Genomic DNA, 12285 nt, shown 5'->3' on the forward strand with positions numbered 1-12285 from the left:
GGCCATCTGTTCCAGGAAGGCATCATCTATGTCCTCCGTTTGGCTTGGGGATCTATAGTAAACTCCCACAATGAGGTCACTGTTATTCTTCTCTCCCTTAATTTTGACCCAAATGCTCTCACTTTGGCTTTGAGGTTCTAAATCTTGGATCTCTTCACAGGTATACACATCCCTGACATATAACGCCACTCCTCCTCCTTTCTTGTCTGGTCTGTTTCTTTGAAATAGATTGTATCCCTCCATTATTACATTCCAATCGTGGGATTTATCCCACCAGGTTTCAGTGATTCCTATTATGTCATATTTAGTTTGCTGTACCAGGAGCTCAAGCTCATCTTGTTTATTTCCCATGCTTTGCGCATTAGTGTACAGACATTGAAGTCCATTAATCATTCCCCCGTGTCTCTTATTTAAGGATTTTCTCCTCCCACCACTAGGTCTGCATGCTCTTTGCTCCATTCGGTCTATGACATTTGGATGATCATCTTCATCAATTGATAGACTCCTACCTTCAGGAGCACTGTCTCCCTCCCCCACATTAGTCAGTTTAAAGCCCTCCTGATGAGGTTTCTGAGATTTTTTGCAAAAACATTCCTCCCAACCGTTGTGAGGTGCAGCCCATCGCTTGCCAGAAGTCCATCTTCAAGAAACTGCATTCCGTGATCTAAGAATCCAAACCGTTCCTGTTTGCACCATTTGCGAAGCCAGTTGTTCACTTCCACTATTTTTCCCTCTCTCCCTGGGCCACGTCGTTCAACTGGGAGGACAGATGAGATGACAATTTGTGCATTTAATTGCTTCAATTTCCTGCCCAGAGCCTCGTAATCTCTTTTGATCTTCTGGAGGCTATTGCTTGCAGTGTCATTGGTTCCCACATGAACCAAGAGGAAGGGGTATTTGTCAGTGGGTTTTATGATTCCTTGCAGTCGTTCAGTTACATCTTGGATCTTAGCCCCGGGGAGACAGCACACTTCCCGAGACATCTTGTCAGGCCCACAGATCACTGCTTCTGTTCCCCTCAGTAGGGAATCCCCTATCACCACTACACGCCTCCTCTTAGGTCTGGTCGGGGTTCTTCCGTGAGCTGTCGGTTCCAAGGTCGCCTGGACATTCCCAGAGGACTGCCTTTGCTCCTCGTCTTCATATACCTGATCGACTGTAATGAGGGAGAGATCCTCAAATGGAGTCTGCTCTTCGTCTTCCATGCTAGGGGAAAGGACCTCAAAGCGATTGCGTATTTCTAAACAATCAGAGCGAACCCTGGGCCTCCTACTTCTTTGAGTCACGTTTCTCCATATATCTGGCTCCTGTGTTGGTGAACTAGCCACCTTCTCAGGGGAGTCCCCTGTCTCTTCCTTGGTGGAGACGGTGTGCTCTGTTGCTTCCAAGAAGAGTTCCAGCTCTCTAATTCTTTGGAGCGTAGCTACACGTTCCTCCAGTTTCTGGACTTTGTCTTTTAAGAGGGCAATCAACATGCAATTGCTGCAGGTAAAGCTGCCTGCAACCTTTGGCAAGATGGCAAACATTGCGCAGGAACCACAGGCGACTGCAGCTGTTCCCTCACCCTCCATCTTGGGAACGTGTCGTTGGGGGTGACTACAGTGGTCCTCTATCATAAAAAGTGTGGAGACAGGACAAATAAATCCCTCCCAAAAAACCTAGGTCTCCCCCAACAAATGTTTGAGACTAGCTCCCCTAAATCTAAAATATGGATCAAACTGCGTGCGCCACTAGGCGCGCGCCGCTGCCCTAAAGCTCTGATAAGCTCCTCCCACAGCTAATCACCTACCTCAACAGAAGCCCTGCCCCCTCTGACCTTTGCCCAGAGAGAGCAGCTAAACAGCCACAAGAAACTCACACAGGAAAACCCTTTTTTGATGGTGCAAGCAGATTGGCTCCACCAGTGTGTTTGCACCGCACCAACCTCACCACCAATCGACCCTCCCCTTCCCAGTAAACTACAGCAATGCCCCTGTTGGGAGGTCAGGTAAGGACCACTGCATTGCACCGCTGACCTCTACTGGTGATTAAGAGGCACAGCAATGTCCATGTTGCAAATTGGTGTGGAGAACCAGGAGCTAAATGTGGTCCTCCAAGTCTTCTTGGAGGACCCAGTAGTGATGTATGGAAGTGAGGTGTATGGAAGTGAGAACTGGACCATAAAGAAGGCTGATTGCCGAAGAATTGATGCTTTTGAATTATGGTGCTGGAGGAGACTCTTGAGAGTACCATGGACTGCAAGAAGATCAAACCTATCCATTCTGAAGGAAATCAGCCCTGAGTGCTCACTGGAAAGACAGATCCTGAAGCTGAGGCTCCAATACTTTGGTCACCTCATGAGAAGAGAAGACTCCCTGGAAAAGACCCTGATGTTGGGAAAGATGGAGGGCACAAGGAGAAGGAGACGACAGAGGACGAGATGGTTGGACAGTGTTCTCGAAGCTACGAGCATGAGTTTGACCAAACTGCGGGAGGCAGTGGAAGACAGGAGTGCGTGGCGTGCTCTGGTCCAGGGGGTCACGGAGAGTCGGACACGACTAAACAACAACAACAACAAGTCTTCTCTATCCAACACTCAGTTGGGACTTTCCCTGGGCCATGCTGCCAAGGGCACTTCGCAGCCAAAGGAATGCCCACAGCACATGGCCAGGTCTTTATTGTCATAGATAACACAGTAGCATCTACAACTCTCGAGATCTAGACACACCAATCTCATGGCTAGGCAGCTATTCCCAGGTCCGTGCTGCATGGAGCAGTTGCAGCAATAGGGGGCATGTCCCCTCCACCAGTTTGTGTACCTTCCCCCGATGGTCTGTATGCATGCAGCCAGAGACTGTGCCTGCGGGGAAACTTCCTCTACTCCTCCCTTTTCATTCCACCCCTGGTTCTGGTGGACAGCGGGGAAGAACATGGACCTTCCCTTCCTTGACCTGCTTCTTCCTCTTCTCCTGACCCATCCTGTTCTCCACCCTCCAACTCTGAAGCTCCCTCTGCCTCTTGTCTTCTGACTTGTACAGTTCCCCACAAACCACTAGCCCCCTCTCCCAAATTTGACCCCAGCTCCCTTTCTCCCAGTGCACACTCAGCAGCGTCCTGGCGTTCCCTGGCACATGCCCTCTCACCAGTCTTGTTCCATCCTCTGGGTCCCTTGCGGAGGAGGCAGAAGAAGAAGAAGAAGAAGAAGAAGAAGAAGAAGAAGAAGAAGAGGAGGAGGAGGAGTTAGGATTTGATATCCTGCTTTGTCATTACTCTAGAGGTAAAGGTAAAGGGACCCCTTCCCGTTAGGTCCAGTCGCAGACGACTCTGGGGTTGCGGTGCTCATCTCGCTTTACTGGCCGAGGGATCCGGCGTACAGCTTCCGGGTCATGTGGCCAGCATGACTAAGCCGCTTCTGGCGAACCAGAGCAGCGCACAGAAACGCCGTTTACCTTCCCGCCAGAGCGGTACCTATTTATCTACTTGCACTTGACGTGCTTTCGAACTGCTAGGTGGGCAGGAGCAGGGACCGAGCAACGGGAGCTCACCCTGTCGTGGGGATTCAAACCGCCGACCTTCTGATTGGCAAGCCCTAGGCTCTGTGGTTTAACCCACAACACCACCCGCATCACTACCCTGAGGAGTATCAAAGCAGCTGACACTCTCCTTTCCCTTCCTCCCCCACAACAAGCACTCTGTGAGGTGAGTGGGGCTGAGAGACTTCAGAGAAGTGTGACTGGCCCAAGGTCACCCAGCAGCTGCATGTGGAGGAGCGGGGAAGAGAACCCGGTTCACCAGATTACGCGTCCACCGCTCTTAACCACTACACCACACTACGCCACCCAGATGGTGGGCTCAGGGTCCAGGTTTGCTCCAGTGGGAATTTATAGGTCTAAACAAGGACTTTGAATTGTGCCCGGAAACAGACCACTAGCCAGTAGGGGCTGTTGTAACAAACCCTCTTTTTTTCTGTTGCAGAATCTTGACTTTGCGGTCTTTCCAATGACACCTCTGTCCCAAGAGGGCTTTCTACGGTAGGAAGATGAAAGCATCGTGTGTCGAGTTCCTCCTCCTTCTGGCAGCTATTGTGGCCCAATACAAAGCATCGACTTCACCAGAAGGTATGCTCAGATCTCCTCAGGTGTGGCAGGCAAAGCAAAACGTACAGAATCACTTCTCCTTATCTGTGAGATGCTGGTGTGTTCTTGAGGGGGGGGCGGCGTATTTGCAATGCGATTCCTTCCTCGGGGAGACTCGCTTAGTTCCTCCCGCCCCAATCTCGCTGTATGGAAAAGTCTGGTGAACGTGGACCCAGCAACACGAGTCTTGGAGATAATGGAGATCAGCTTTTGCCCTGGACATTGCATTGTATCCAAGTACGTTCTACACAGAGTAGAACTATTGAAGCTCATGAACCCAAGCCAGTTGTGCCCATTCATTTAAAATGGGTCTACTCTGAGTATGTCCAGCATTGGATTGTCTTATTAGCCTTACTGATGGCTTGACTGACCTACTATGGTTTGGATTTATTTATTTATTTCAATGATTCTGTGGCAATCGGTTTCACTCTGGGTGGCTCCCAACAGAATATTAATGTCAGTGTTTGAAAAAAGCAGCAAAAGTCCTGACTTCCTTTGTCTCCTCAGCCTGGTCCTTGGACCCTTGTCGGCATAAAGGAGTCCACGAGAAGAGTGTCCTTGCAGAGTATTTTCTGCTTTTATTCTCAGCAAAACGACCGACCAACTGTACACACATCAACACTACCAGCTTTCACCAACCAATCCACACCAAACACTAACGGTGACCACTGTATATATACAGGTACAATTAAGTGAAAGGTTTCACGAGTCATTGTAGGACGCTGACTCATGCTGACTCAGTTCTTTTAGCATTAAAGAAACAGCGGCCAATCTTTAGCCGTGACAATTAATAATAATAATAATAATAATAATAATAATAATAAAGTGATAAAACATCAAACATTAATAATAAAGCGATAAAACATCAAAAACTTCCCAATACAGGGCTGCCTTCAGATGTCTTCTAAAAGTCAGGTAGTTGTTTATTTCCTTGACATCTGATGGAAGGGTGCTCCACAGGGCGGGCGCCACCACCGAGAAGGCCCTCCGCCTGGTTCCCTGTAACCTCCACTTCTCAGAGCTGGACCTCAGTGTCTGTGCTGAACGATGGGGGTGGAGACGCTCCTTCAGGTATACAGGGCCGAGGCCATTTAGGGCTTTAAAGGTCAGCACCAACACTTGTCAAATCCCTTCCAAGGCAGGAATCATTTGTGACCCACCAAGCTAAAGACCAATGACTTACTCCAAATCACCTGAGGCTCTCAGGCTCTCGCCTTTAATTCTGTTCTGCTTCCGGTGGTGATGCCAAAGGATCGGCCTCTGCCCCCAGCCACCCCTATTCCAGAGCATGCCTTTGAATTTTGGGACGCCTGTCAAAAGAGCGAAAGGGAAGCTTTGGCGGCCACTCCAGAACTCACACATATTAAATTCCAAACTGTCAATTAAGCCAATATACTTGACTATAATGCTGTTTAATTCAGAGCCGGGAAGGGCGCCATAAATCAGCGCCTGCGAGTGTCCCTGCCAACCTTTTGATTTATGAAACCGGGTAATCTAAGAGGCGCGAGGAAATTCTCAAATAAAATCATATTCCCCCCTCATGATTAATATAGCTGTCTCGAGTTGGCGTTATTTGTTGCAGGAGGGGGCCGGCCTACGGGGGCGCACACGGTGCGATGCTTTGTGGAGTGGAGCAAAATAGAGAATGGGTTGGAGGGGTTGAGGTCCACACGGATGAGCGTGGGGTCCCCTTTTTCAGGCAGTTGTGATTCGGACTAGATGACCCAGGGGTCCCTTCCAAAGCTCTATGATTCTATGATTTCCAAGTAGAGCAAGAGGTTGGGTAACCCTGCCTGAAATCTCAGAGGGCTGCTGCCAATTAGTGTAGTTTTTTTTAATTTTTTATTGGAATTTTATTTACAACATAACACAAAATCCCCCCCAATACACAAATCCACCCTCATTAAATGTGAACATAACATAAAGTGAGCATAACATACAACAATTGTTGTTGTTTAGTTGTTTAGTCATATCTGACTCTTCGTGACCCCCTGGACCAGAGCACGCCAGGCACTCCTGTCTTCCACTGCCTCCCGCAGTTTGGTCAAACTCATGCTGGTAGCTTCGAGAACACTGTCCCACCATCTCGTCCTCTGTCGTCCCCTTCTCCTTGTGCCCTCCGTCTTTCCCAACATCAGGGTCTTTTCCAGGGAGTCTTCTCTTCTCAGGAGGTGGCCAAAGTCTTGGAGCCTCAGCTTCAGGATCTGTCCTTCCAGTGAGCACTCAGGGCTGATTTCCTTCAGAATGGAGAGGTTTGATCTTCTTGCAGTCCATGGGACTCTCAAGAGTCTCCTCCAGCACCATAATTCAAAAGCATCCATTCTTCGGCGATCAGCCTTCTTTATGGTCCAGCTCTCACTTCCATACATCACTACTGGGAAAACCATAGCTTTAACTATACGGACCTTTGTTGGCAAGGTAATGTCTCTGCTTTTTAAGACATTGCCTTGCCAACAAAGGTCCATATAGTTAAGGCAATGGTTTTCCCAGTAGTGATGTATGGAAGTGACAACAATACAAACGACCAAATAAAAGACTTCTTTTATCCTGTGTCTGGCCTCCTTCTTTACTTCTTATAAACTGTGTCCTTTATGAATAATTATTAAGATTTTTCCTAATTATAACTTAAATATCCACAAAGTCTCCTGCAGACATTAACTGAAACAAGTCCAGGTATGTATTTTAGGGCACTGTTTTGTGAAGTATTCTCTGTGTTTTCCCCATGCTTTTTGAAACTCTTTTCTCCCCCCCCCCCCCATAAATTTTTATTATTTTCTTAGCACAGTCTTATACAGTACATCAAATCACATATATACTTTTAGCTCTGCCAAGCTTGTGACTTCCCTTCAACAGGTATCCCTTATTCTCTTGAATCACGTATTTTAATATTAAACCTCTTGTCTGTCCTTACATTGTAGGAGTTATTTCAGTCCTGCCAGTGTTTTTAAAATTTTACATTTGTCCTTTAAATACACAATAAATTTACTCCAACTTTCTTGGAATCTCTGATCGTCCTGATCCTGAATTCTGCCTGTCCGCTTGGCTAACTCCACAGAGTTCATCATTTTCGTCTGCCACTCCCCAATGGTAGGAATTTCTTGTAGTTTCCAATTTTGGGCCAGCATGTTTCTTGCTGCTGCTGTGGCTTACATAAATAATTTTGGGTTCAATTTCTTGATCTCTTTCCCCATCAAGCCCAGCAAGAAGGCTTCTGTTTTTTTTGGGAAAGTATATTTAAATATTTTCTTAAGTTCATTATAGATCACTGATTGCTGAAAACTGGAAAAAAGAAACTGTGCCAACAAAAAAGGAATGGAAAGCATCTATCATGCTTTTTGAAGCTCTTGTCTAGTGTGGTCTCTAATTGCCCTCTATTAATCTAGCCAGTTCAATATACTCTAACAGTTTGTCTTGCCATTCCTTTTAGGTTGGCACAGTTTCTTTTCACCCTAGTTTTTAGCAATCAGTGTAGACAACACTGAGTGAGATGGATCAATGGCCTATAAGGTGGCTTTCGATGTTCCTCTTTGGAGAGGGGGCCATAGCTCAGGGGACACAGAGCCTGCTCATAGCTGTCAACTTACAGATTTGAAAATAAGGGACCAGCAGCCTCGAAAATAAGGGATCAGCAGCCAAAATAAGGGATTTTCCCAGCACAGGTATGTTCTACTTCTGAGCCCCTCCAAGCCAAAGGCAGAAAGCCCAGCCAGCAGCCAAACGAAGCCACAAGCGGTGGTTCCCACAGCGCAGCAACCCGGCAAAGGGGATGCAGCAAGGAAAACCACCGTCACCTCTCTGCTGGGAAAGGCGAGTCCCCAGCAACGCGGCCGATTTGATCGGCACAAGGCATGCAAGCTCCACCCCCAGTCGTTCTTAGACTCCTTATTGGGTGAGCAACGCAGCCAAGCAACACAGTTGGAGCCTCCCTCCTCCCTGGCCGGCAGGCAGGGAGGGAGAGGAGCTGCTTCCTTTGAAACCCGGGAAATTTAAGGGACATCATCAATAAGGGACAGCAGCGGAACACGGCACTGGAATAAGGGACTTTCCCGCCAAATAAGGGACAGTTGACAGCTATGCACCTGCTTTGCATGCAGAAGGTCGAAGGTTCAATTCCCGGCATCTCCAGGTCGGGTTGGGGGTGACCTCTGCCTGAATCCCTGGAGAACCACTGCCGGTCAGTGTAGACAGTACTGAGTTAGATGGACCAATTCCTGATTCGGTATAAGGCAGCTCCTCACGTGCCTAACAGTCACCGTGAGCAGAACGTGTATGGGACAGGTGACAGCTGCCAAGGCCAACTGGGCAGGGAGGTATCCAGGTCTCCCCGCCATTTAATAGAGCCACTTTTGCCCTGCGGCTACAGCAGGCAGCAGCTGACATCACGGAAACACTGTTTAAAGCAATGACAAAGCATTTTCCAGCTCTTAAAGCGCTTAATCTATTCTAATTGGATTTCGCTGTCTGGATGAATGATCTTTCGTGGACAGAATCCAGGTGAAATCGGCCCCACTGGGGAATCTGCATTTAAAAAATATATATGTAATTTTGCTCCTTTCCTTTTTTTGTGTTTTTGGATGAAAAAATTCTTTATTGAAATTCATTAATGTCATTACAGATTTAACTTCACACACACACACACACACACACACACACACAGAGAGAGAGAGAGAGAGAGAGAGATTCTTAAATTAGTTTAACTTAGAATCTTAATTTGACCTTCTAATTCCACTTAGATATCAGCTAAGCTAATATCATATAATGGTACATAAAACAAAACAAAACAAAACAACAACAACATACTGAAGTAAAATAAACATAGACTTCCCATCATTTCCCGATATAGTTGACATTTGTGATTTTGAATGTACTCATTACCTTACATTCAATATACTTTCTAATATTTTCTTACAACCTAGCCTACCAATTTTCCTTTATTTCTTAATATTTTATGTACACAAGGGTCATTCAAACACTACCATGGATAATATGTCGCTGTTATTTTTTTGTAAGTATCTCTTAATCATTTCCCATTTTTGAGGAAATAATTGTTTGGCGTTACCTCTTAACCTATTTGCTCCTTTCCAATCTCACTCTGGTTGGGTTTTTTTAAGAGTCAAGGTTTGTGGAAACTGAACCAGCTTTTTTAAATGGGGCTCCCACATTTAGTTGAGGGGCGAGGGGTCCTTTTCCACATCCCCTCCTTTTGACATTTTCTTTATTTGCTTATCTCATAACCTGGGGTCACTTGAGGTCACACCTGCAGCCTACATTCAAAGCACTCTTATACTAGTCACGGGTTTCTGTCCCTCCTATAACCTCCCAACACCCTTGACAAACTACAGTGCACAGGATTCTTAGAGGAGGGAAGTCATGATGATAAAAATGAATCATAGAATCATAGAGTTGGAAGAGACCACAAGGGCCATCGAGTCCAACCCCCTGCCAAGCAGGAAACACCATCAGAGCACTCCTGACATATGGTTGTCAAGCCTCTGCTTAAAGACCTCCAAAGACGGAGACTCCACCACACTCCTTGGCAGCAAATTCCACTGTCGAACAGCTCTTACTGTCAGGAAGTTCTTCCTAATGTTTAGGTGGAATCTTCTTTCTTGTAGTTTGGATCCATTGCTCCGTGTCCGCTTCTCTGGAGCAGCAGAAAACAACCTTTCTCCCTCCTCTATATGACATCCTTTTATATATTGGAACATGGCTATCATATCACCCCTTAACCTCCTCTTCTCCAGGCTAAACATGCCCAGCTCCCTTAGCCGTTCCTCATAAGGCATCGTTTCCAGGCCTTTGACCATTTTGGTTGCCCTCCTCTGGACACGTTCCAGTTTGTCAGTGTCCTTCTTGAACTGTGGTGCCCAGAACTGGATACAGTACTCCAGGTGAGTTCTGACCAGAGCAGAATACAATGGCACAAAAGCACTTTAAATGTATTGCGTGGATGTGGCCAGGATATCCAGAGGTTCTACTAGCAATTATAGGTACAGTGGTTCCTCTGGTTACGTACTTAATTCGTTCCGGAGGTCCGTTCTTAGCCTGAAACTGTTCTTAACCTGAAGCACCACTTTGGCTAATGGGGCCTCCTGCTGCCGCCGGAGCACGATTTCTGTTTTCATCCTGAAGCAAAGTTCTTAACCCGAGGTACTATTTCTGGGTTAGCGGAGTCTATAACCTGAAGCGTATGTAACCTGAAGCGTCTGTAACCCAAGGTACCACTGTACTGAGATACCAAAGGAACAGAAAGGATTGTTTATGTATGTGACAACAGCAGCACTGATGTTACTAGCCCAGAGATGGAAGGAAAATGAGAAGAATGGCAAACCAAGTTGATGGACTACGCTGAAACGGCAAAATTAACAGTGAAGCTCGGAAATCAAGAAGACAAGAACTTTAATAAGGAATAGGAAAATTTTATGATTTATTTACGAGACCACTGTAAGCAGGTTAACACATTAGCAGGATTTTAACCACACTTGTAAAGTGTGGATAATTTAGAAGGATTAAACATTTGAATAAGTATTGATATGCAGTTGTAAATAATAATACTAATAATACTAAATAATGTTAGGACCCGTGGAAGGGATGGGGGGAAGTCAAGAGATTCAGGGTATTCTCAATATTTGCATCTTGAATTGTTTTTTGTTGTATGTTTATACTACAGTATGTTTATACTACAGTCATACCTTGGGTATGCTTCAGATTACATTTTTTTGAGTTACGGCCCACCGAAACCCGGAAGTACTGGAACGGGTTACTTCTGGGTTTCGGTAGTTGCGCATGCGCAGAAGCACTAAACCACACTTTGCACATGCGCAGAAGCACCAAATCACAACCAGTGCATGCACAGACGCGCAGCTGCGGGTTGCGAATGTGCATCCTGCACGGATCACCTTCGCAACCCGCGTGTCCACTGTATTTAAAAAAAAAATACCCCCAAAAAATGGATATCCAGAGGTTCTTTTGTGCAGCAATGACCTCTCATCTGCTTTGTCTTTCTCTTCTGCAGCCTGCAGCACAGCGGAGACTGCGGACGTTTTGTTCCTTGTGGACGAATCGTGGAGCATCGGGGAAAGCAACTTCCAGCTGATCAAGGACTTCGTCTACACCATCATACGGACGTTTGAAAATGTGGTGGTGGGAAAGTCGGGTGTCTGTCTGAGTGTGGTGCTCTACGGGGACAAACCAAGGTGCGCATCACTTTCCCGCTTCTGGGTCCTCTTTGCTCCTAGGATTTATTTTCTGTCCGTATTTTAGGAGGTCTCGCTTCAGTATGTAAAAGGGGGCTCCTCTAATTACCGTATTTTTCGCTCTATAAGACCAGACCACAAGACGCACCTAGTTTTTGGAGGAGGAAAACAAGAGAAAAAAAATATTCTGGATCTCAGAAGCCAGAACAGCAAGAGGGATTGCTGCGCAGCGAAAGCAGCGATCCCTCTTGCTGGTCTGGCTTCTGGGATAGCTGCGCACCCTGCATTCGCCCCATAAGACGCAGACACATTTCCCCTTACTTTCTAGGAGGGGAAAAGTGAGTCTTATAGAGCAAAAAATACGGTATTTGCTGTGTGGTTGGGGTGTTACGGAATGTTCATAAAGATTCCAACTTCCCAGGAAAAAAGCGATGATTCACAAACCCAAGGGCGATGTGGAATTTCGTATGTTTGGGGCTGAATAAAGTAGGCAGGAGCTGGAATGCAGTTTGGGGTTACTTCTGGGTCCTTTGCTATGTCTTGAGGCTCAAGTGGCCTCGGTGGCACAGAGTGCCCACCATCAGTTTCGGCTGCTGGACCAGCTGCACCCCTATCTGGACAGGGATAGCTTAATTTCCATTGTCCATGCTCTGTTAACCTCTAGATTAGATGGTTCAGAAACTTCAGCTGGTGCAGATTTTGGTGACCCGGTTGCTCACCAGACGGTTTGAGCAAATATTACACCAATCCTGGGCTGAGTTCACTGGCTGCCAATTAGTTTCTGGGCCCAATTCAAAGTGCTGGTTTTAATCCATAAAGCCTTAAACAGCTCAAGACCGCAATACCTCAAGGACCACCCCTCCACATATAAACCTACCCAGACCCTGCAATCATCTTCTGAGGCCCTTATTTGTGTGCCTCCTCCATGAGAGGTCTGGAGGGTGGCAACACAAGAACAGGGCCTTCTCTGCAGT

At 46.6% G+C, this 12285-nt stretch overlaps 1 protein-coding gene across 1 annotated transcript in view; it reads left to right on the forward strand.

Moving 5' to 3' along the window:
• Window positions 1-12285, forward strand: part of LOC114605525 (uncharacterized) — a 231287-nt gene that overhangs the window by 14980 nt on the left and 204022 nt on the right. The window contains exons 2-3 of the mRNA XM_077935611.1: window positions 3955-4097; window positions 11131-11311. Of these exons, the coding sequence (XP_077791737.1) occupies window positions 4019-4097; window positions 11131-11311 (260 nt within the window). The 5' untranslated portion in view covers window positions 3955-4018. The remainder of the gene's footprint in view (window positions 1-3954; window positions 4098-11130; window positions 11312-12285) is intronic.

This window comes from Podarcis muralis, chromosome 10 (assembly GCF_964188315.1).
Source record: "Podarcis muralis chromosome 10, rPodMur119.hap1.1, whole genome shotgun sequence".
NCBI classification, from domain to species: domain Eukaryota; kingdom Metazoa; phylum Chordata; class Lepidosauria; order Squamata; family Lacertidae; genus Podarcis; species Podarcis muralis.